At 35.9% G+C, this 24,608-nt stretch overlaps 3 protein-coding genes across 4 annotated transcripts; all 3 read right to left on the bottom strand.

Moving 5' to 3' along the window:
• Positions 1-559: 559 nt before the first annotated feature.
• Positions 560-1,549, bottom strand: LOC135611852 (BRI1 kinase inhibitor 1-like). Its single transcript, XM_065107500.1, has one exon. The coding sequence runs from the start codon at positions 1,437-1,439 to the stop codon at positions 648-650; it is 792 nt and encodes a 263-aa protein (XP_064963572.1). The 5' UTR covers positions 1,440-1,549; the 3' UTR covers positions 560-647.
• A 1,392-nt stretch (positions 1,550-2,941) lies between these two features.
• LOC135612906 (probable protein phosphatase 2C 12) lies at positions 2,942-11,577 on the bottom strand. 2 transcript variants are annotated; one of them, XM_065109701.1, is made up of 9 exons: positions 11,069-11,577; positions 9,207-9,378; positions 8,316-8,469; positions 8,174-8,237; positions 6,371-6,478; positions 4,815-4,940; positions 4,500-4,732; positions 3,627-3,829; positions 2,942-3,547 (listed from the first exon to the last, which is right to left on the bottom strand). In XM_065109701.1, the coding sequence occupies exons 1-9, from the start codon at positions 11,276-11,278 to the stop codon at positions 3,513-3,515; spliced, it is 1,305 nt and encodes a 434-aa protein (XP_064965773.1). In that variant the 5' UTR covers positions 11,279-11,577; the 3' UTR covers positions 2,942-3,512. The 2 variants fall into 2 exon arrangements, with proteins under 2 accessions (XP_064965773.1, XP_064965774.1); XM_065109702.1 differs by lacking the exon at positions 2,942-3,547 and having other exon boundaries at positions 3,639-3,840.
• Positions 11,578-14,233: 2,656 nt separating this feature from the next.
• On the bottom strand, positions 14,234-22,612 carry LOC135612905 (uncharacterized membrane protein At3g27390-like). Its single transcript, XM_065109700.1, has 9 exons — positions 22,170-22,612; positions 21,956-22,064; positions 19,573-19,768; positions 19,336-19,469; positions 18,359-18,647; positions 18,135-18,241; positions 17,808-17,982; positions 15,777-16,222; positions 14,234-14,679 (listed from the first exon to the last, which is right to left on the bottom strand). Exons 1-9 carry the CDS (start codon positions 22,327-22,329, stop codon positions 14,496-14,498), a joined length of 1,800 nt encoding a protein of 599 aa, XP_064965772.1. The 5' UTR covers positions 22,330-22,612; the 3' UTR covers positions 14,234-14,495.
• Positions 22,613-24,608: the final 1,996 nt, after the last annotated feature.

Raw genomic sequence — 24,608 nt, 5'->3', positions numbered from 1 at the left:
TGGATCAAATGTCAGTGAAGGAGGAGTCATAATGTTTTACTTCTTCCAAAGCACATCTTGATTCAAGGCATTTGAAACTTTTCTAGGAAAAGGTTTGGGTCCATGGTGTGTTGGATATTGGCTGGATCTTGTCTATATCTTTGTACCACTTGGGTCCTACCTTAATCATGTCAAGATATCTTCTTTGTCCTATCCTGAAAATAATGAAATCAGTTTCATGTGTGAAATCTGAAGAAGAATAATTATACATGGTTTAAAAATAAGAATAAACATTAAAAAAAATTCTTTTTTTTATTTGTTAGAATATTTCTTTAAATAATTTGTAGGATAGAGTTTTGAACTCTTAATCTAAGATAAGTGAGTTAGGTACATTAATACTTCACTAAATTTATAACACGAGTTATATATATTATCGTCCGATTAATATTCTATAAAATATATCGGATGAGATTTCGAATCATCAATATTTTAGGTGCAAAACAATATATATATTTTTAGTCTATAATCTTCCTTCAAGCAACCATAGAAGAAGTAAAATGAATCTTTGCCAATATAGATGTTGAAGAAAAAGAAACAGCAATTTAAATTGGAATCTTATTCTCCATTCTATCACACTTACATGATATATGATGGTGTTTCTTATCTTATCAGGATTTGCATCTCTCCTCCTCCATTGCCACAGACTTCTTGCAGTGCGCAATGGCTGCCTGGATTGCACTCTGAAGCTCCTCCATGCTACTGTCGTTTGGGGAAGAGAAGGCTATCGCTGAAGCCGAGAGGAGGCCGCTGTTCCTGGGAGACGCCATCGTGGAGGCCGGCGCCGACAGCTGTCCCTTCTTCCTCCACCACTCTCTCTCCCTGTGGTTCGAGTGACCGGAGAAGGTGCACAGACTCCGACGCTGGTCGCGCTTCTTCTTCTCCCCCTTGGAGAAGAAGAGATGCTCCATCACTCTCGTGTACTTCTTCAGCAACCGGCTCATGTCGAATCCTCGCTTTCTCCTTCTCCTCGTGTCTTCCTCTCTTTCTCTATCGTCGCCTCCTTTGCGTGGCTTCCCGAGACCAAAGAAGGAAGACAAGGTCATCGACGACGCCTTAACCCTCTCCTTGTTCTCGCCGGAATTCTTGTGGGTATCATCTCGCTGGTAATTTAGTTTGGGAAGGCTGAAGCTCTCGGCTGAGAAGTCGGAGGGGCGGGGAGCCACCAGGTGGAGGGGAAGGAGGTGCCCATGAAAGAAGAGGTCGTCGGCCGCAGCCATGTCGAGTGCCACAGTTGGCGTGCTTCTGTGGCTCTTAAGGGTGTTCGGTGCTGTGTTGAGAGGAGGGTGGAGTGAGGTTGCGAATGAGAACTCATCAGAAAGGGAAGCCGATGAAGATGGAGGAGGAGGAGCCTTGTCTTCTTCTTCCTTCTCTCTCAACCTTTGTGGTTCTTGTGTGTCCATGGGTCTGAGGGCCTTGAGCTGTCCTTTGTTTCGTCTTCTGCCATGATAAAGAGAGAGAGAGAGAGAGAGAGGTGGTCAACTGTAACAAGTTGAGTCAAATCAGTAAGAAACAGTGCTTGTATGAGTGTTATATATGGTGCCAAAGACTATTAGCAAGGCACCAATTTTTGGTGTTGACATGAGAGACCAAAAACATGGTTGGTGACAATTGAATTCAATATTAACTGTTTCACATGTTGAATGATAGGTGAAGATTCACTATCTGTCCAAGAAAATGTTATGTAGGACAAATAGGCATTCAAGTCAGATACTGGAAGCCAATTACTACTAGTCCTTTTTCTTTCTCTCATGTGGAGAATGCACACAAGAAATAGTGTCATTGTTTATTGACTTCCTTGTGGAGTGGCAGGAAAGATTGGCAATCTAAATTGGATTCTTGTATTGCCATTTATTGATTAAAGTTATGGGCTAATCTAACCTAGTAGGGTGCATGATGCAGTTTAGCCTATTACCTTTGTTTTGTTTGATCTATACCCATTGAGGTAAATCAAATTTGATCAATTTAGATCAGGGTGATTTATTTCAAATTAATATGACTTATTTGAATCAGTTTAATTTAAATTAAATCTATAAATGAGGATTAGAGATCATTTTAATTAGGTTCTAATTAAATTAATTTTAATTGAATCGATTAAATAAGGGTTTAAGTCAATTAAAAGCTAATGGATACTACTTCAACGTTAATGATATTTAAAAGATTAATTAAAATATTTTAATATATTATTTTAGATATGATCAATATAAGATGATTTTATTTTTCTATCATTTTGGATTAATAAACTGTTAGATGTGATGGTTAGATAATTTTTCCATCCACTTTTGAAAAAAATATATTACTTTGAATAATGAGAGACATCACTTAGTCGTGAGAGTATGATATAGATTTATTTATAGAACACAAATTTCATGTGTTTTATATATGTCATCCCGTAGATTTATTTTTATATACACCAATAAGATCACTGAATTTTTTTGTTTTTTTTGTCAAAGCAACCTCCATTAGCACTACGTAAAACCAGTTCAATTTTATTTTTGAATTGTCATAAAGCATATGATGCCAAATAAGCACATGATATTTTAGCACTGTAGCGTCGATTGTAACATAAAACTCATCTAACAAGCAGTTTATTCAATTAAGAAACAAAAATAAGCTCAATTGCTCAGATTTCAGAGTAACTGAAAAATAAAATTAAAATGTCGATGTATTGGAGAAATTATTGAACAGAAGAAAATAATTACATCACAAAAAAGGTTACCATAAAACCATGAGGGACTGTCAATCTGGGAAATCAACAATTAATTTCATATCTTCTAACCAATCTCAAGCAGTCCATGGGGCAGCACTGTCAATGCCCAAGTCAAACTAATGATGTAACCCAATTCTTCACATAACAAGATCAAGCACAATGAGCATGTGATGCGCAATAAGTATGAAACATGGGAAAAAAAAAATCCAACGAATCAATTTGTTAATTTCGGTCGAGAAAAAGAATCCCCAGAGATCTTGTAATATCTAATGGTAGGTAACACAAGTTCATCTATGACATCAATCAACTAACAGGTAAGCTCTAGATCTTGCCCGGTGTAAAGTTGAGAAAACTAGGAGTAATTTACTCTAGTTTTATCCTAAAAGACTGCTTTGGATACTTCCAATGTTCCATCTCTCATGACTGATGTACAAATCTAGAAGAAAAATTCTCAGGCTCTTCCTAAGCCAGGCGATGAAATGCTGAGTGCGTAAGTGCCTCCCATCTTCAAAGACCGACGTATAAATCACCCAACCAAATGCAGCTTTACAATTAATGGAGAGCTTATGTCAACCTTTCATCAAGGAAAGAATGTTAATATAAACATTCAAATGAAAGCCCCTGTAGCTGCAATTCACTTGATAGCCATTCTGCTCAAAAGGAGAAAGGAAAATTGTCCTGAAAGTAGCTTCGTATGTCTCTGAGCATGCGCTAATGCTTGAGCCATGCAACAGTTCAATACCATTGACACTAACAAATGGGAAGCCTACTCACTTCCAAAACTCTTTCTAAACGAAGAACCTGGAGAGATGATAAAAAGAAAACGTTGATGTTAGCACAGTGAGAACTTGAAAGCTACCACTTTACCGATTGGTTTTACCTCTTGAAAGTCTTTTGCCTTCCATAGCTTCCCTCTTCTCTTGACAACTTATGCAAAGAAATGGACCATCCCACGGGTGCTGTTTTCTAGGTACAGATGGGATTCCATGAATAGAAATGCCCTCATCAGGTTTCAACTCAATCTGGCAAATTGCACATATGAAAAGCTTGAACAGGCTGCGAATCGGATAGGCTGTGTTTAACCTGCAATTCATCTGTGGTCCATTGATCATGTGTCACAAGATATATTAAAATCTCAAGTAATGATTCATTACGGCTAACATAACTGTTTATTTGAGCTATTGCTAGGGTTCAATGAGCAACGATAATACTAGTTGATCAAAAAGATAAATATTTATAGTTGGATCCGTTTTTACATGTCTTTTGTATAGCTAAAACATTCCACGCACCTTTGCAAAATAGAAAAATATAACAAGATCAGGGTTTGTCCATATCATAAAATGACAACTAGACAGAAATTTTAACTGGTCCGATGAACAACTGTATGCGACAGACATACATTCAGTCTCAAAATTTTCGAACTTCACCTCTACTCTTCCATAATTCAGAATAACCTAAACCATTCACTTAATGGTTGTCCAAGTTCAGTCAGCTACTACGATAGGAACATTTACAGGTCAAAGTCCTTCTAGATATCACTGCACATACTCCTGCCGTAAACTTAATTTTTAAACATGAACACCAAAATCTGGCTACCAGAGGTAAAGATCTAGGAAGGAGTTCTTGGTGCTTAAACTTCTGAAAAAAAAACTGGAAAGCAAATTTGATTTTATACACTATCAAAATACAAGCATCATAATTCACAATAGATCGAGATCAATAAATCAAGTAAAGATTTGACCAAGACTTTGACCTTTGGCCCAGCAATGCAGATCCTTCCTCAAATATTTCCTCCACGACATCAGGCTCAATAAAATCCCTATCTGAATGAGATGATGACTCAGAAGACTTTCGGCGAAACATATTTTTAAATACACCAATTCCTGCTTTCTTGGGTGGTGGTGCAGGAGTCATCTTTTCTGGTGGTAATATATCAATCACAATGCAAGTAGTATCATCTCTAAGTCCTTTCACTTGCACAGCTTCCTGCAAAATGAAATCATACAATATGATTTAATGAAACTAACGTTGTGGCTGGAACTCAAATTTTAAGCAAGCAATTAAGTACTTTAACGATCTGATGGGCTGCGACATATGCTGGCAGGCCACGTGAGCAATTCAGAGCCACTTCGGAAGCCAAGGCATCCCAGACGCCATCACTTGAGATAATAAGTCGACCTCCAGCATTGGAAAGCTGCAGCCATTGTGCAAGCCAATTGTTTATAATGGAGTTTTTCAAAAGTGATAATTAAAAACAATATTCACAACTAACAAGTTGAAAAGCATTTGTCCTTTCCAAACTTAAAATAAACATGAGAGCAAGAAGTAGAGGGATTTAAATGTCATTATCAGGCACAAATTACCAAAAAATAAACTGAAATCTACTTGACACAAAATGGTGTAAAACAGGTTCAAGCATTTCATAGTCCATTGTCAAATTTGGCATATCTCGACATACATTAGCACAGAAATGACATGCTGGCATTGGAGATTCAACAAGCAGAAACTTCAAGGATTGATCCTTTCAATTAAAATGTTGAGAGAACACTGAAGTAATGAATAGTGAGGCTCTGAAGTAGCCACACATTACACATAGATTCGATCTTTGGGTAGGTCACACACCCAGAAAACTTATGTTCTCTGCCTCCAAATTATCCTGATGTTGCCAAAGTGTGAACCAACAAATTTGATAATCAAGGTTTAAAATACCTGTTCAGAATAAACTAGTATGTACCACAGTTCGAAGTGACGGGTACCAGTCCCCGACTAAACTGGTATAAGTCCAGCGTACCAATACACAGTATGCTGGTACATTCTGCAGTGCCAAGAAGGGGAGAGGAGAAGGAAAGAAGAAGGAAAAGAGGAGGAGGAGGAGAAGCAGGAGGAAGAAGAGGCAACGGAGGAGGATGAGAGTACCAAGCAGTGGGTGAAGAGCCGCGGATGGCTTAGAACGCAGGGCTGAGGGTTTGACAGTGATTGAGTGAGAGAGAGGAGGGATGGGGGGGGTTCATAAAGGGTTTTTGCTCAAAAACTTTAACTGGCCTTAACCAACCAGTTCTTTGTTGGACTGGTATTTACTGCCCAACTCGTGCCAGTCCAGGTGGTTTCTTAAACTGTAATTTGTAGCAGTGGCATGGATTGATAGCAACTGGTACACATAAAAAAACTACATACTTTTTGTGGTGAAAGACAGTTGGGTATGTGACATACTGATCTATCATTCCTACCCAAACTTCCCTAGTGTTGAGCAATGAGCCGGGTTTGTGATAATTCCAAAAGCCTTGGCAAGAGTATAACATTAGTTTAATGATTGTACTCCTTGATTCGTAACATAAGAAAAGCAACCCACCTAATTGCTATTTACATTTTCTACCTCCTCCGAAACTAATTTGAAAGATTCACAATAAATATATTACATGTACATAGGATGGCATACAAGCATAGATCTGGGAAATGAATATCATTCAGAAACAAATTTTATAGAATAAACAAGAAATAAACATTAAGAAAAAAAAATTGTGCACTATTAGCAACAATGGGAAAAAGGATGAAAAAAATTGTTTAACTAACTTCCTAGGAAAATCATACTAGCATGCAGATTGTATACATTAATCATCCACAAACCTTCACTTGCTTAACATGTGGTACAGGAACAATAAATTCACCAACATCCATATCACCTATTGATCTTGATAAGCATAAGCCACCTGGCCAACACCTGAGAGGGCCAATCTGAGAATGCAAAGGCAAAATATATAAAACTACAAATTGGAAACAATAAAAACAAAATTTCCAAAGAATCATAAGACAAAAGTCAGAAAGAAAATATGACTATCATATTATACAACAAATACAACAAACCATGTCCCAACTATATGTGATCAACTACATAAATCTGTTTTTTTCACCATTGAATTTTGCAGAAGATAATATTCTTAGCTAACTATAGTTTCTAATAAAGTTTGCTTAGGTGTCTCTCCCAACCTCTCATTCCACTATTAGTATTAATTATTTCACCTCATTTAACCACAATATCTATAGATCTCATTGGAACATTTGTGTATCATCTTAGATGATTTTTTACTCATTTTATGCTCCATCGGAGCTACACTTAATTGTCTAAAAATGATTTTTTTATCTTTGCTAATAATTTGAGCCATCTATTTTGACATTTTCATCTTGCCGATATAAATTTTCTGTACATGTTAATTCTTAACCATCCATCATTAAAATCCATAGAGATATGATTATCCTACCAACTATCTTGTAAATTATTTTTTTAATTTAAAAGATGTTTGATGATCACACAAAATTCCTTCTGCTCCTTTCTACTCAACCCACTAATTTTTTACTTTATGAATAATATTTTTTATCAATCTCTTCTGTTAAATAATAGATCCAAGATAACTCTACATATAAGTCCTTAGTGTCTTTCCATTCTAACTACATTATTCGATTTTAGTTTAACTTAATTTAAAACTTTTAGTTTCTTAAAATCTCATAAATCAAAATAATATTATCAACATATGATGTATATCATGGAGGTCTATCTAGTATAGGACTATGTACAAGGATTTAATAATGCAAGTAAAAGTTCATCAACAAAAATATTATAATTCATTTACCAAAGAGGATAGTTAAAGTGTTAAACTGCTCTCTTATTGTTGCCCGCTTTAATATGACAAGAGAAGTTAAGTTCAATTGTTTCTTGAGAGTTAAGTATAACTATTACTTTTGAGGAACAATACACACTTGAACTATAGATTCTCATGGAGTGTTAAATCCAGAGCCTAACAAGCAATACAACATTTCCTGTAGGACAACAATATTTTGGAAGAATATATGGCACGGATATATAGTTGGGACATTACAGTTTGTTGTTTGTCCTATATGACAGACTCCACCATTATCTTGTGAACAAGTTCCAAAGCACTAGAGTCTGCATTGAGTGAGAAAAGATAAAGAGTTGTTTTGACCAGTTTTGGTCAAAACCTGACCATTGAATCCAGACAGCTTTCAATTGAAAGCAAGTCCATGTGGTTCTTCTACAAAAATTAAAGCCCGATTCTGAACTCTCAAAACTTTTAAAGGCAAACCACAAGCAGCCAGAAAAGTCTCAGTCCTCTTCGTTTTTTCCTTTTCACCTTTATTTTTTATTTTTCTTTTTTCTTGGCATTGGAGTGGTTGGTACCAGCTGGTATGCAGATCATGCCAGAGTACATTGCAGGTCTAACTAGGGACCATACAGGGTGTCTGCCAGTGAAGTAATCCTTGATTTGAAAGTTAAATTTTGGTATACACTGCTGGTGTAGGGTAAAGTTAATGTTTAACTGAAAAATAGAAATAGAAAAATAACTGATGTAAGTTTCAAAACTGAAAATAAAAGAGGAAAAATTCTCTTCCTAAGATGGTTGGAAGTATACAAACCTCTGTGCCTCCAACGATATTTAATCTCCCAACCTCACCTCCACTCACAGTTATGCGCTCAACCCTGTTGAAGAACGAACCATAAAGCAGCAGATACTACACAAAAACATTAGCAACAGGGCCACTGAAAATACAAACGTACTCCTCTTCATCACTATCCAACCGATGATCTGCTGATAGATAATAAACAGAACCTTCAGCTGATTCTAGAATGCATCTTGAATCACCAACTGATGCTACAGTAACTACCCATCCATCTATAATGACAAATGTGACAGTGGTTCCTGAAGAATGCGCTGAAAAGCAACCAGAACAAAAATTAGATGAATCTCATATTCAAGACAATAGACTTGATATAAAGAAGGCAGAAAGTGCTAATATGCAATTTGAAATATAGAGGATAGCTAAATTCTACAGGAAAGATCTATTCAAGCTACAAATACAAGTAGCAAAAATTATGTGAACACCATGAACTAAAGTTTAAATTCAGACATGCACCAAGTATCACAGACTTCTTAATGTGATATGAACACAGCATTTGTATGCAAGAAATTTAGTGAACCAAATATCAAGAAATTTTGCCTGCTTTAAAATTCAAAGTCATTTGGATATTCATGGAACTACAAATACAAAATTCAGAATATTCATCCATTATTAGACCTCTTCCAACAATCAAACCTTTGTTAGAAAAACGACATACTAGACAATAATCTTCTAATGCTAACTGCTTTCTCAAATAGATTGGAAGATTACAGCAAACTGAAGATGAACCAACCATGATAAATAAGCAGCAAAGTTGTAACTAAATATTCAAAAGTGAAGGACCTTGTCATCAGTTACAAATTCATTATTTGGTTTAATCAGATGCATCAGAGCAAGAGTCAGTAAAAGAATTAAATCTGGGATGGGAGGAAAAGGAGTTTTACAGGTTTGAGGTTAAGTGAAAAGGCAATATTCAGAGCACGCAAGGAATCTAATAATGGTCGTTCAAAACCAAGGGGGCAAAAGTTGCAATTCAACAGTCCAAACATACCTTTAGTTTGAAATTCTTTATCTGTTTTTACAAATCCTGCAACTAAAGCTCTTGGTGGTGCTGCTAACCACTCTTCTCTAGTGAGATCTGAAGGAATGGCACTTAAAACATTATCCAAGAGATTTTCCTTTGCGTAAGTAGCAGCCCCAGAACCATTATGCCCATCAAATAACTGCAGGAAGAAAATAAAGGCTTTTTTTCAGCATTTAATACATTTGAGGATCACAAAAATACCGGAGTTGGCAAATATACTATATTAAAAAAAGAGAATACAAAGATGTTGCATTAATTTGGTGTCAGATATGATGATTTGGATGAAATCCCAGAACTACATTGTTAGCACATTGATAATTATGACTATATTAATGATAGACTTAGTGGCTACTTTTCAAATTAAAAATATTATTATGCGAGAGAAACAGAATGTAGTATTATGGAACTTTGTTATTTACTAACTTTAGACCTGATGGAAATCTGGTATCAAGTCGTTCCGATGGTTCCATCTAGAGCCATGGCTCTGTGCATCATGTTACATTCTGATTTCCTTCTTTCTTTCTGTGGGCATCTTCTCAGTATTTCCTTGTTTACAACTCTCACAATAATATTGGTGTGTATTTCTAAATGCATATTTCAGAAACAGATAGATAAAGGTAAAATGGAATTATGATTCTTATATCGAAAATTTGTTAACATAAATACAAATGTTGATCAGAATCATTAGAAAAAAGTTGATCAGAGTCATCGGAATCAATTGGAATGTAACGATGCATGAAAGACAATGAGTTTTTCAAGGGACCGTAAAGCAGAAAATTGAGCCTGAGTCACATAACAAGTTGTTACAAGAAATTCAACAAATTCAAGTCTTATATGTGCCTTAACAAACAATTAGCCAATTAATTAATATATCTTGTTAGCTAGTTGATATTCTATTTCTTATGTGAACTGTCTATTCTTTGCATCTAACATAAAAACATTCCTTTCACCAAATCAATTTTATGCTCATAAATAATGATGTGTTTCATGTGAATCTTTCACTAGTTTAGGGTTCTTTTGGCTGATTTTGGGTTATCATTTGGTGGATTGTCACAATGCGACTTTGCCACATATGTGTCAACACTCCCTCCTACACTAAAAGATTTAGTAGATTGTTAACCAAAGATGTTCATGCAGAATTTTGCTTGGGGGTTAACTTTTCATTATGAGAACATCAATTAGCAGCAATATCATTGCTCCTAGAGTAAATTAAACATAATTACCATGTATCTGCTTAAAGAGAGCCCACTAGATCTGTTTTAGCTACAATTTTTCTAATGTAAAGGCTTCTTTGATCTCTTCCTCTCCTTTTTTTGCATTATTATCCATTTAGCATGTAACATGAGAATATTCAATTTAAGTAACAAAAAAAATCTTTAAATAGGTATATACACCTGGGTGGTGGAGAGAGAAACACTTAGATCTTCAATCAAGAAAAGATCAGAAAAGAAGTGAAATAACTCGAATTATCTCAAGAAGTAAACAGCTTTTCGATCAGAAAAAGGAGAAGAAACGGTACAGCATAAATAATTGAAATGCACCCAAAGAAAAAGTCAAGCTGCATAATCAAGGCACGGACAGGTTCTCATTTCAACTAAAAACAAAACCTTAACCTTCCCCGCAATCGCAGCAAAAAGGACACAATATTATCTTCGCTCGATGTAAACAACACCGACACTACGAAATTTCATGTTTGACAGCCACAAACTCTTGTAACAATTTCAAAGAGAAATTATGAGAAAACGCGCACACAAATAATTCCCATCCAACCACTGCAATCGTTCAACACTCGAGGCTTGGAAAGAGAGAAAGGACGGAAGGTACTATACCGCAAAGACGGAGAATGTTGCGTCGGGGTCGCGGTCGCCTGGGACGCGCCGACAGTCTGTCTTGAGGAGGGTAAAGTCCTCGCCTTTCTTGCTCTGGCTGGCCTGCCCGTGCAGCACGTCCGGCCTCTCCATCTTCTCGCTCGTTATCTCCCGCCTCAGCAGCACCGCCAGCGGCACCATCGGCCGCTCTCGCGCCACCGAGGCCGCCATCACGAGCACGATTCCTCCTGCTCCAAATCGCAGCTAGCTACTGCCAAGCCGAATCACATTCCCCTGTGCTCCCTGATTCCAACAAATCTGGCAACAGGAAGCAACCACGCGGATTCCATCGAGAGACGGAAGGGAGGGGAAGCAAATCAAGAAGAACTGTTGGAGAAATTGAAGGAAAAGTAGAATCAGAAGGATGAAATTGATGTTGAGCCTTTTCTTCCTCCCTTGATTTCTGGGAAATGTCAAGAATTGTACGTGTTGGGCGCGTGAGAGAGAGAGAGAGAGAGGGAGGGGGGAAGACGAGGTCGTCCTTGTTCCCTTTTTAGCCAAACCCATAACTCATACCACACTATTCTTACACGTTTCTGCACCCTCCCTGTTACTTAGCTACACGGTCGACAGATGCCATGCGGGACCCGCTCTTTGGCATCATGGACACCAGTCATCACTCAGGTATAAAAGTTGGTAAGCCAGATGTGGGTCGGAAGTCACTGGTCTTTCTTTGGCAGGTTTTGCATAAGCCTCCCTCTCCCAATCACTAATTTCGTTCTTATTCCTATAAATATTTAAAATCACAATATTATCCCTAAGCATTCAATCAAACAAATGCACGAACCTCAAAGCGAAATTAACGTAGATTCAGCGAGAGATCACAACATCGCACAAATCTCGAGCCACAAGACCTTTCTCTATTAGGGGCGTCTGTGCAAATCTAGAATTGCGCGGGCGGCTAAACGTAAAACTTGGTTTCCTCTTCTTATCCGCGATTCGTCGGGTAACATGTCCCGCGGATGGGGTTTTAGTTAAGAGGGATCAGCGCGTAACGGAGACGGGGGTGGTGACAGCGTGGCCTGACGTGGGTTTGTTCTCATGTGGTGCGCATTAATTTTTGATAAAATCACACATAAATATATATTATTTATATTCCTTCAAAATCAATGATTTTGATTATTATTTATTTATATCTAAATTTAGCTAATATATTCTTAGAAAAACCAAAAATCTTGCTTCTGTCTATGTGAAGTTGATCTTATATGACCATTAAATGATAGCTGAGATTAATTTATTATGATTTTTAAAGTTTAATTGATACTGATATATTTAAAAGCTTGGATATAATAGTAATGATTTTAAGAATATTATGTAAAAATTTAAAATTCAAAATAATAATAAATAACCATGATTATTAGTAATCAACCTAACTTTGTTTTGACTAATATTAAAAGGATATTATATATATATATATATATATATATATATATAGTAGTAGTAGTAGTAGTAGTAGTAGTAGTAGTAACAGCTCAATCCCTATATGGAGGACGCAATCCAAATAGTCGGATTTATCGGGTGAACTCGAATCCAAACCCGATAAAGGAATACACGTCTGCTATTGAGTACGGATCCGAGACCCGTGGTCGATGAGATCCGAACTCGAGAGGAGGGGGTTGTGGGGTGAGTGCTGTGGGCCACGACTATGGACAAGAGGCTTTGACTTGGCGACGCAAACGCGTCGATCTCGGCTCCAATTACCGGTCGCTTCACCCAAAATTGCGGCCGAGGAATTATGAATCGGTGACTGCCGATTTCGGTAGTCGGAGAAGAAGTCGGTAAATGCACGTTTGGAGTGTTTTTGTCCTCCCAAACTCTCTCTCTCTCTCTCTCTCTCTCTCTCTCTCTGTCTCTCTCTCTCTCTTGTGATTAGGGATGACAATTTCAAACTCGATCCACGTCGTGGTCTTCTAATCCTGATTCGAATGGAAGCCAATTTTGATCTTTTGCATTAGTAATTTCCCTGTTATCTTACAAATTTGATTTAATGAATGCTAATATGGTTGGTTATTTTGGTGATCAAACTGTTGTGAGTGTTTTCACATTTAAAAGAGGAAAATTCTGATTCAATCGAGGGAGAATTTTTTTCATAATTAAAAAAATTTATATTCTGTTTAATATGTTCCTACAAGAACTACGGCCGCATTGGATAAAATTCACGAGGACAAAAAAATCTTATAAAGAGCTTTATCTTACAACAATCATGCTAACATGATAAGTTCAATTGGTGAATATATCAATTCCGAATTAATTCTATACTTCATGTGTCAAGTCTCAATTGATCGAAAATATGAAATGCGAGAATATTATTAGGTTTATTCGTAACGAGATGGTAATAAAAGAATTTGATACCATTGTAGGTCATCCGATGGACTCGTCTTAATCACTAGAATATTTTTTAAAAAATAAATTAAAATTTTTATGGCAATATTATTAGGTTTGTTTATAACGAGAAATTTTTTGTAGTGCGCGAAAACATTTTAAAGTCTGTGTTTTACTTTGAGTTGGTATGAGTAGGTGAGTCCATAAGTTTTATTTTATATATGTACAGAGTTACAATTATAGAGAGGAGAGAAGTTCTCAATAAAGGATATTTAGTTCTTCTCCTAACCCAATCTCTCTACACATCTCCTTACTTTTCAGATGTTGTGTTCTTTTATGAATCAAACATGACACTGAAGCAATTGTTTTCCATCATACTAAACATTTATCTCCAATGTTGTGAGATCTACACTGAATCTTCATCTTCTTCTTCTTCTTCTCTCTCTTTATCTCTCTCTAATAGGACTTGAGCATTTATTTCAGAAACAGCTTGTTCTCTTAATGATCTTGTTCTCCAAATGGTTGGTCCATTTATTGTCAACAGTGATGGGTCCATCATCCATGGCTCATAAATCTGTGTTGGAGTCTCTTTGCCTCTCTTCTTTGACATGGGGAAAAAGGTTTAGGATAAGGGTTTACTGGACAACATCATCCCTCCATCCATTCATTTTCCCTTTCCTTCCATTAATAGATTCTTGTTTTCTTGGGAAAAATAATTGCTAATTTTCATGGCAAACACAGCTCTTCACTGGTGCTTCACTCAGATTGTGTAAGAGATAAACCATGAGATCAAATGAATACCAATTTGATAACAAAAGACAAACTTCACCATGACTTCCTATCTTCACTGAATTTTTGCTGTCTACCAAGTACAGAATTTACAAGTGACATGACACAATAAAAAACCCTATCATGCACATCCATTTCAAATCTTTAGGCTGAAGTTTGTATAGTAGATATCAACTACCTTCACTCACTGATCTAAGCACTCAATATACTATGGACATTGCCCAACATAAAACCAACAATAAGAAAGGTAAAAAATTAAAAATTAAAAAAAACATCACTAGACTTCAGCTGGTACAATCTCGGCAGAAGAAATCGATCTAGTTGAATGCGTTCGGCAAGACCTTCCTCTCTCAAGAGACCCTTCACTCTCAAGCAAGTAAGACATAAGAACCTTTACGACTTGCCTGTATCTCCTTCTGTAGGTCGGAAACTTTGAAACGCTCCTCGTCATGCCAACCAACCTGCCAGTTGAATGCTTTAATCCTTGTTACAACAAGTTAATCTATGAAGTGCAGGAGAAAGTGCAGGAGAGAGAAACCATGCTAAGCTATAAGCAGAAATTTTGGCACAGCTATGACGGTAGGCATGGAGAAGACAAAAACTTCTGGTTCACAAAGAAACATGGCAATATAATTTATGTTACATCACACATAGTATAGCTTAAACAATCGGTTGATATGGATCCAAGATCAAGTTGGGTCAGTAACCTTTTATTGTTGTAAATATCAAAGGTAGACACTGGTGTTGATAAGAACAGAAAAAGACAGCAATTTCTTTATATTGGATTATTCAAGCCTTCTCCCATTAATAAGGCATTGACAATCACCATAAAATATCAAGATGGTTTCATCAAACATTATTTTACTAAGTCCAAAGGAAAAGAATCAACCACATTATATTATTTTATACCAATCCCCACCACTGAGTTCCTATTTAACCATTTCCATATATCTAGAAGCATCTTGATTTGTACTTACTTATTGCAGAACTTTTCACTTGATGGTTAAAGGAAGAAAACTGATGCATGTGCTACGATGTTACTGCAAGATCACCAAGCAAGCTCAAATTTCTAAACAATTAGAGAGGGTTATTGAAATATTTGGTTATGCTCCTTTTATCTGGTGAAACATAGAAAAGGAAATGTAGCCGCAGGGGATGAACTGAAAATGCAGTTACCTTAGTGTTCCAAGTGGGAAAATGTTTCAATTACCAATTTGTTTCATGTCCACAGGTATAACAAACAAGATAAGAATATATACTGTTCTAAGCTTTGGGATAAATATTTTACACCCATCTCACTCGACATTAAAGTTTACCATCAACTACATTGTTTTGTATGCCTTACCATAATTATGCACAAAGATTGAACACAATTTCTTTCTTTACCATAATTAATGCACATATGGATAGCTGTCATAAATTCTACATATATAAGAAAGCTGTTTTCTTTTATAAATTATATTATTTAATTTGTGAGAACTATATCATGAAACAGAATATCGATATTTATAATGATGCACAGACAATATACTTAGTCTGACAACGGCAAATATCTTACCTTCTGCTAATCGCCTGAATCTGTGCAGTCCTAATAACATCTTGAGGAACCATAAAGACATTGTCCAAGGCTCCCATTGTTGAGTTGTCACCCACGAAAAGAACTAGTTTCTCCAAGAACCTGACTTCATCTTCTTTCAACTTTATGACCTTGATTTGCTCCATGAGTACTGTCACAGGATGGAAGAACCAATCCAACAATCTATCTTGTGGTCGGTTCATGTGAGTAACTTCAATACCATTGCTCAATAACAATCCACCTGATCCACACTTGATAGAGTCGAGAAGAGTGTGCAGAAAAGCATACGAAGGTAGACCAACACCAACTATTTCCTGGTTGGCTCCTTTGGTTTGTAACCAATCACTCAGATGAAACATTGTGATTATATTTGTATCCACAAGTTCCTTGCCCCTCATTTCACAGGATTTCATAATCTCACCCCATATCTGTTGCATCAATGTTCCATTTAGTTCTATGAAAGTCAAGGAAAAAATATCTTAACTTGAAAATCAATGGTGAACCACAGGATAAATGAAAACCTGAATGTGATCCTGGAGAGAAATATGGTACTCCTTAAACTATTATGCTAAATTTATATGGTAAAATGCAGAAGCATGGAATGGGGAGGGAAAACAGGACCATATTACCAAAGCAACTAAAATGCCAACTTCCAATTATGTCGATTAACAAGGAAAGTAAGGCAAGCAAGTGGGTGTTAAATGTCAATGTGCATTTATAAGAATCTGAAAGATATTACCATGTCCATAAGCATATGAATGAAAAGGATGATAACAGTAGGCACTTTTGTAAACATCAGATTGCACATGGATAGCAAACTACTTTAACTACTTGGTATGTCCACATTCTACAAGGTCTGCTCTACAAATAATAAGTTTCTAAATTAAGCCAATATAATTGGAAGGATAGATTAATGATCGATGATGAAAATTTTCTCTAGTGGTCTGTGAAGAACTTGTATAAAGGTAGCTCTCATATATCAATGTGAGTGTACATGAGATCCTAACTAAAAACATTGCGGCAAAAATTAGAACATCTCCATGGTGGACAGCTTAACTAAAACCTGCTGCTTCTAAAACATAGCATTAGTGACTGTGGCCACATAGAAATGATGCTTGCACTCTACAATTCTTTTGCACAGAAGTCAATGATGAGATTAGCATCAAGATTTTCAGAATCAAGGCTTGAAATTACATCACAGACATGAAACTGAAAAAAAATCATTTTTAGAGAGCCAGCTTAAGATGCAGTGTAAGAATAGCTCAATAGCATGCCCATTTTTTTCTCAAAAACTGAAAAAACGAAAGCCTGGAACAACTAGCATTTGAGAGTCCTGCAAGTTTTGTAGTCCTTGGAGTTACTCTACAAAGTTGAATAATAACATATTAATACTAATTTTTATCAATAAATCCTTGAAATACAGGATTTTTATTGCTTAAATCAATAATACCAACTAGCTTCAGTGTTGAATACTTGTAAGACACTTTTTTTTTTGGGTTCTCACAAGTTTAGAGACAATCAAGGAATGGCATATATGTTGGTGCTCAAGCAATTGTCGAATATTTACCAGATTGTTATTTCCAGCCTCAGTTACTCATATATTCACAAGTTAAATAATAAACTATCATCATTAACAATTAAATGCATCTTTAAATCAAGAATTTAAATCTTGGTCTAGTATTGATTTTGGTGACCTACCATATCAGTATGGTACCAGTATACCACCCAATACAATTAAATTTAATAATAAAAATTTAAAATAAATGGTACTTTACTATTATTGACATATATTTTTAAATATTAATGCTTGGTCAAACCATAAATACTGCTTCATACCAACTGATATGGAGTATGGTCATTCGTGCAAATTAATTCAGTGGAGACAAACTTTTCTTTTATCATGATGAGAATGTCATGCTCAAGGAAATGATATCAGATTAGTTAATTACAATAAGAACTGAAGTTTGATGATGAAAATATTTTCAACATAGAAATGGAAAGTAGAGCATTTACCTGCACCATTTTCACCTCTTGTATTGTCTCTCTAACGGATCTTGAAGGAGCCAAGCTAGGGACCAACATTGCAGGAGCCCCTGAAGAACCATAACCAGCTTTAACCCCTCTAACAGAACTGGCTCCAACAGAAAATTCTGCTGAGTGAGATATCTTCCTCTTTCGGTACCGAGGCCTGGCTGGGCAACAAGAGTGCTATATTAAGAAGTAAATGATACATATAATGTTTTTTTTCAGAAAAAGGAGCCATTAGATAATAACAACAGTAAATGTGCTATTTAGATGACTAAAAGTAAACAGGAAACGCAAAAGTGAAATCACCATTACTTTGGAAGAATGGACCCCTCCCGTAGATATAGCCAATCATTAGTGTATTCATCAAACTCCGCAACCATGGCAACCACAAAGGCAACTCCTCGTTTGAAAGATCTCTCCTGTATTAAAAAATAGAATTCGTATGTGATTAGGTTTCAAAATAAACAAATGCTGCAGCTGCAGTACATTTCATAAGCGTAAAGAATAAACCAAGAGAGAGTAACCACACAAAGGACCTGATACACAACCACCGATCCGTACAATCCAATGAAGATACTTGAGACTATCGCCAACAGGACACTCCCAACAACAACTAGAGGCCAGAACAGAATGGCGAGACCAGCAACAGGCACACAAGCTGTCTCAAGAAATGGTCCCTCTCGACTTATCAGGTCCTGTAGAAGCCTCTGCCAGCCTTTAAATAGCATATAGGGGCTTTTTATCAATGCAATGACAGTGTAAAGTGGGATATCAACAATTAAGCCCATCAGCGCAACAACAACACAAGCAGGAACCTCTATCAACCTACATAAAATTTGAGAAGATCAATAACAATAAATTGTATCAACCAAAGAATATCAACTTGAATTTATTAGTAAGATGTTATCCTTATAAATTGGACTGCTAACTTGAATAATCACTTAAATTGCCATCAACAGTTGTTAAATGATAATCATAGTGCACTCCATATAATAAACAGAAGGATCAAGTAAAATGGACAATCCACATAACATGAGATTTTCTATTCCAAGTGGATACCATTTTATTGTGATACTTCAATGTGAAACAGGTAAAATCACTGTTTTATTGTGACACTTCAGGGTTAAACACGTAAAATAACCAAAGGTGATACATTTATTGAAATTCAAATAAAGACTTTCAGAAGTTTTTACCATATCTAACGCTGACTTTCCTTGACACTCAGAAAAAATCATAAAGAGACTTGTCTTTCAGCACCAAATCAAGTAAGAAATTATGGAGGAAATAAAATCCTTGTCATGTACATGGAGAACTAACATGATTAATGAGCCAATTCAGAAAATATGGCATATTCTCCTTCTTATATACATATTAAAAAATGATTATTGAAAAAATAATCAAGAAATTTAGAAACTCTTTCTACAGAACATTCAAAATATGGAATACCATATATAACCTTTTTGAGACAATCTATACTAATACCCAAAAAAGCAAAGGACATAAATACACATACCTAATTGAATATGGTTGATGATCATGTGAACTTTCTCTTAACTCCTTTAAGTAAAGTGGATATGAGTGGTAACAGATATCTGCAAAGTCTCTAACCACAGTGCAACTCCCTTTGATAGTACTCCATGTTCCATCCTGTTTAATGTCAGATATTAAGTCAAGTTATTGCTAAGCAGTTTGTAGCCCATAATAACATTGAGAATAGTTCACAAAATTTGAGTTTAAGTAGTCTTTTTACCACAATGGAGTGAAGAAATTTATTTGTTTCACCATCCTTTCGGAAAGCCTCAAAGGTTGACACCCAGGGTGTAACAAACCCATAACCAAGTCCAACCAGGACACTCCCAAAGATGCCAAGGGCCAACCACAGCCCAACAAATATGGGAAGAGCAAAAAGAAAGGCAAGTTTAAGTGCTGCATTTATGGAATCCGTCCTGCAATTGACCAATACGATGCCAGTTAGTAACTGAAGCCCCCTTGGCGACATGTGTATTTTTCCAAATACGGTAACCAGTATGCTTGCACAAATTTCTAATTTATAAATGCACATATTTGCATTCTTCAAATTTGGATTTTTTTTTCTTCTTGTCCTTTTCTTTTATTCTTGTTCTCAGTGTTCTTGTTTCCTCTTCCATTTGTGTGAATCAAAAAATCAAATGCCCCTTAATCATTTGCAAATTGTGTCTAAGAATCTTTGCTGCTCTGTCGACCTCAGACTTCAGTTAGGTAAAACTCAGATGTAAGGATTTTATTGCTATAATGACATTCTCCTCCATTCAAATTAAATTTCTTAATTTTTTTAGGATTGTCATAAACTTCTCAAACTAAATAGAACTATATAAATGTCCATCGAAAGCACTTCCATTCAATGATTATTCTCTTCTGATACCAACTTTTGTCTCCTGTTTTCATGGAACTGATGATACTTAGAGATATGAGAGGTTAATCAACTTACAAGATATGTGTTGTATAATTTCTGAAAGAGTCTCTATAATTATACATGAAAGGTAGCAGATTAGGCTTGTATTAGTATGAGATGAGATTTGTAACAGCAAGAATTTAATTGAACTTCAAATTTGAAACTTTTGTTAGGATGAACAGAGTTGGAACTTACCAAATAAATATTTTCTTGCATTGTAAAAGATCTAAATGATAACTTGTATTTAAAAAACTTTGACAAAATATAGTTTAAAATTTTAGGGACAATATGGTATATGTAACCATGAATTCCATAACCTTTGCGGCTAGGAATAGAGAAAAGTGGTGGTGACATGTTCGACCAATATACCAATTGAGGATTGAGATATAATTAGCTATCCACAAGAAAATACCAGTACTATGTCGACATAGAGCAACTTCTTATATCAAACTCCTTCAAAAGGTTCTGTACATGTGATCTTGTCCCATTTAACAATACATCATGCATCAAACTTTCTTTTCTAATAATGGAATCATCCAATGAAATGTAGCAAGAGCAAGAAAGAACATAGTACATGAATATCTTTCAGGATGTGAGTTGCCTTTGGACTCTGCCTGCTTAATTTTGTTGTTTCAACAGATTTTTTTAGTGTTCATGTGGGACAATGCCACCTTAGTCATGGAAGAAATGCTCCATTTGAAAATTTTCAAAAAAAAATAAAAATAAAAATATTGCTTCCTGTAATAGTGTTATCTTCAGACTACATAGACTAAAACTAAATGTTAAGACCATGTCTGATTGAAAATGTATACAAGAGGTTTATGTCTGCTTCTTTTATTGACTTTTACCAGCAGAAATGATAATATGCCTGAAATCCAGACTTCTGTTTGAATGCCTAAAGCTGGTTGTTGGAGGATTGACTGAAGAATCATGTTTGTTGTTGTGGTCAAGAATCCAAAACTAAAGAAATGGCTTCTGTATCTATGCATTGATTACCTATTAGTTCCTTTTTCTTTTTGGAGAAGCAAGTGTGAAATTCTGATATACAATCACATATAAACAGGCAAAGAAAATTGTTTACGTATTGTGTTTAAGAATTCAAAAGAATCAAATATTCTGAAAATATCAACGTCAAAGACCTGGGCCAGACTTTAAAATGACAATTATCTAATTACAATGATGATCTCCAGAAGTAAAACATTTGGAAAAAGTTTTTTTGTTTCCTTATTCACATGGAAAAAGAGATCTGGGAAGCAAACTATCATTTCAGTTCAACGTTCAACTTCATTTATTTTGTTTTACTTCATTAGTTTTGAGATTCAGCTTCATGATTTCTCATCAATAGATCGTATACACAAAGAATAAACGTTATCTCCATCTCAAAATCACTATTGTTACTTCAACTAAGAAGTAATATCCGGTAGAGCACAGATTCCTCAAACTTCTCTCTCGGTAACATTAGAAGCACCATCATTTTTTTCTCTTCTAAATCTAACTCTTCCATTTCGAGTCAATTGCTGGGATGTCACTGAATTCCCGGCTAGAAATCATGCTTAAACGCAGCAAGGGGCAAAAAAGTTATCATGATCCAATCTTGATGAACACCACTATTAAACAACAGGAACTTACCAACGCAAAAACAAACAAAATCAAAATTTTCGCACAAGAAAGCTCAAATCAAAGGAAGGTCATGATGACTTACTTGACAATAGAGTAGACAGTCCAGGCCACATGAGCTGGAAACAGTCCAAGTATCACCCCAACGTTCCCAAGAATCAGCAGCAGCGCTGCCACAGGACCCACCACCAGAGCTGCAACCAACAATCACACCCAAACATCCAACCCGCCCTCAGAAAGGAGCAAACTTTAGCAGGATTCGATGGAGGAGGAGCCAAGAAAAGCCATCAAGACGGGACCTTTGAGGGCTCCGAGGAAGAGTGCGGAGCAGAAGGCGAAGACGACGTAGGCGATCCGGAGCGATTGCTTCAGTGAATCCAGCGGCTCTGCGTAGTTGGTCTGCACCCAGAGCACCAGCGACTCCAGCTGCGACGGACGCGAGGGAGACGGCACCTCCATCGAACGAACATAGACCGATCGGGACGCTCAAAAGCGATGTAGCAGACAAAGAGTAGAGGAGAAGAAAGCGAAGAGCGAGAAGCAAAGCGGTTGCGTCGAGGGAATGGGAGCGCAAACGGCACTCAAGTAAGGGGAAGGACAGGTGTGAGCGGGACGACGACGACGACTGCGGAGCGCATCGCTGATCGAATCCAGCGCAGTTGGCCACGACGAGGACAGAGCGATCGAGAAGGTCTTGGGATGCGTTCTCGTTCCGTGTTGCGCGCGGTCAAAGAGGCGGCGTCGCCCGCACAACAAATTAACACGAATAAGTTTTGGATTTTGTCTTTTTTTTATTCCTTTATGTTTCAAAATATTAGTAAAAAAATTAGGGTTAGTTGGAGCATTTCTTCATATTTTAATTTAGTAATATTTTAGTATGTTGAAAACATGAAATTATATGTATTTTCTCTCTCCTATTTTCTTATAATATCAAAAATGTCATAAATATTTATTTATTCTAAATTTCTATAAAACATTATTTTTAATTATATAAAAATATATTTCAACAGAAAAAGAATAATAAAAATTATAGAAAAATAAATCTTAAAAAGGAATGTTTAGCGGAATTTTTTATAAGAAAAATTCATAAAAAGTCTCAAAATCCTCCAATTTTTTATCTTAATAAATTAATTTATATCAATTTTAAATTCTATACACAAATATATATAAGTGATGGAGAAGCTTCAATTTTCAATAAATATCTTCACTACATAATAAAATTCAAGAAAACAATAATGCTGCTCGAAAAAGGAGAAAAAATCAATTACATGTGGTGACGACGGCGAACACTCAATTCGAATTTTGTGAGATTTTTTTTTTCCTTGGAGATGTTGACCGGAAATGAGAAATAGTCGATTCAATCCTTCAACACCCAATTCAAACTAGCTTTCGTCAATTTTGACCACAATCCTTCACGGAATGATCTAAATGCCTCCTCTCAGGTGGCGCCACCAATTGCCCATGTAAGTAGATGTTGACATTGATTCATGATTGAGGCTTTCAAGTGGACTATGATTCAATTTTTTATTACTATTTTTTTTTTCTTACTGAATTAGATAAGAATGGAGAAAAATTCCTCGTCGCATGACCGTCGAATCTTCTTCGAGAGGCGTGCGATCATATTTGATAGGCTAAGAAAATATATGGAGGCAACATAACAGTCGAGATATACAAGCTTAGCATATTGCTTGTGGATTTATAAGTACGATTAATATTTTATTGATTGATTTAGATTTTCATAAAAATTTGAGTGACGTGATATATGATTATAAACTATACAGATTTTATGAATATAAATTTTGACTTAATTTGTCAGTATCCTTAAATGTTAATTTAGATTTTAGATTAGATTGTTGATGAATTATAATATTATCGATTTAAGATACGATGAATTATAATATTATCAAATTATCAACCTTCTGATAATTCGGGGGGCTCAATATATCGAGTGCACGAGGTATTATTTACACGTTGAAATTGGATTGTGGATTTATAAGTACGATTAATGTTTTATTGATTGATTTAGATTTTCATAAAAATTTGAATGATGTGATATATGATTATAAATTATACAGATTTTATGGATATGAATTTTGATTTAGTTTCTCAGTATCCTTAAATGTTAATTTAGATTTTAGATTAGATTGTTGATAAATTATAATATTAACTATTTAAGATATGATGGATTATAATATTATTGGATTATCAACCTTCTGATAATTCGGGGGGCTCAATATATGGATTGCACGAGGTATTTTTTACACGTTGAAATTGGATTGTGTGGCTTAGCAGCCTCAATCATTGTTCATGATGGATGATCATTAATTAATTACTCAGCAATTCTACCTTCTCTCTTCTCTCTCTCCATGACTCTATTACAGTATATCTCACATCGATGAAAGAGATGGATTGTGTTTCTGGATGGCCCGTATTCATGGATGACTTCAAGGTGAAGTTATTATCCGGAGAGAGAGAGAGAGAGAGAGAGAGAAGGAATAGAAGAAGAAAACAACAGCAGCAGCAGAAGAAGAAGAAGAAGAGAGAGAGGAGGGAATAGTCGATGAGCTGGTCGCAGCAAATAGACATTTGCTTCATGGTTGACTTTGATGGGCGGGATGAAACCCAGTCAACGCCATGGTGTGGAGGCCGCTGCACAGAAGAAACTGGCGGCTTTCTTTAATTGCGTCGGCTGCTTCTTATCCACGGAACCAGAAGAAGAAGAAGAAGAAGAAGAAGAA

Source organism: Musa acuminata, chromosome BXJ2-5 (genome assembly GCF_036884655.1).
Source record: "Musa acuminata AAA Group cultivar baxijiao chromosome BXJ2-5, Cavendish_Baxijiao_AAA, whole genome shotgun sequence".
NCBI classification, from domain to species: Eukaryota; Viridiplantae; Streptophyta; class Magnoliopsida; order Zingiberales; family Musaceae; genus Musa; species Musa acuminata.
This window is presented reverse-complemented; position numbering and strand designations above follow the sequence as displayed.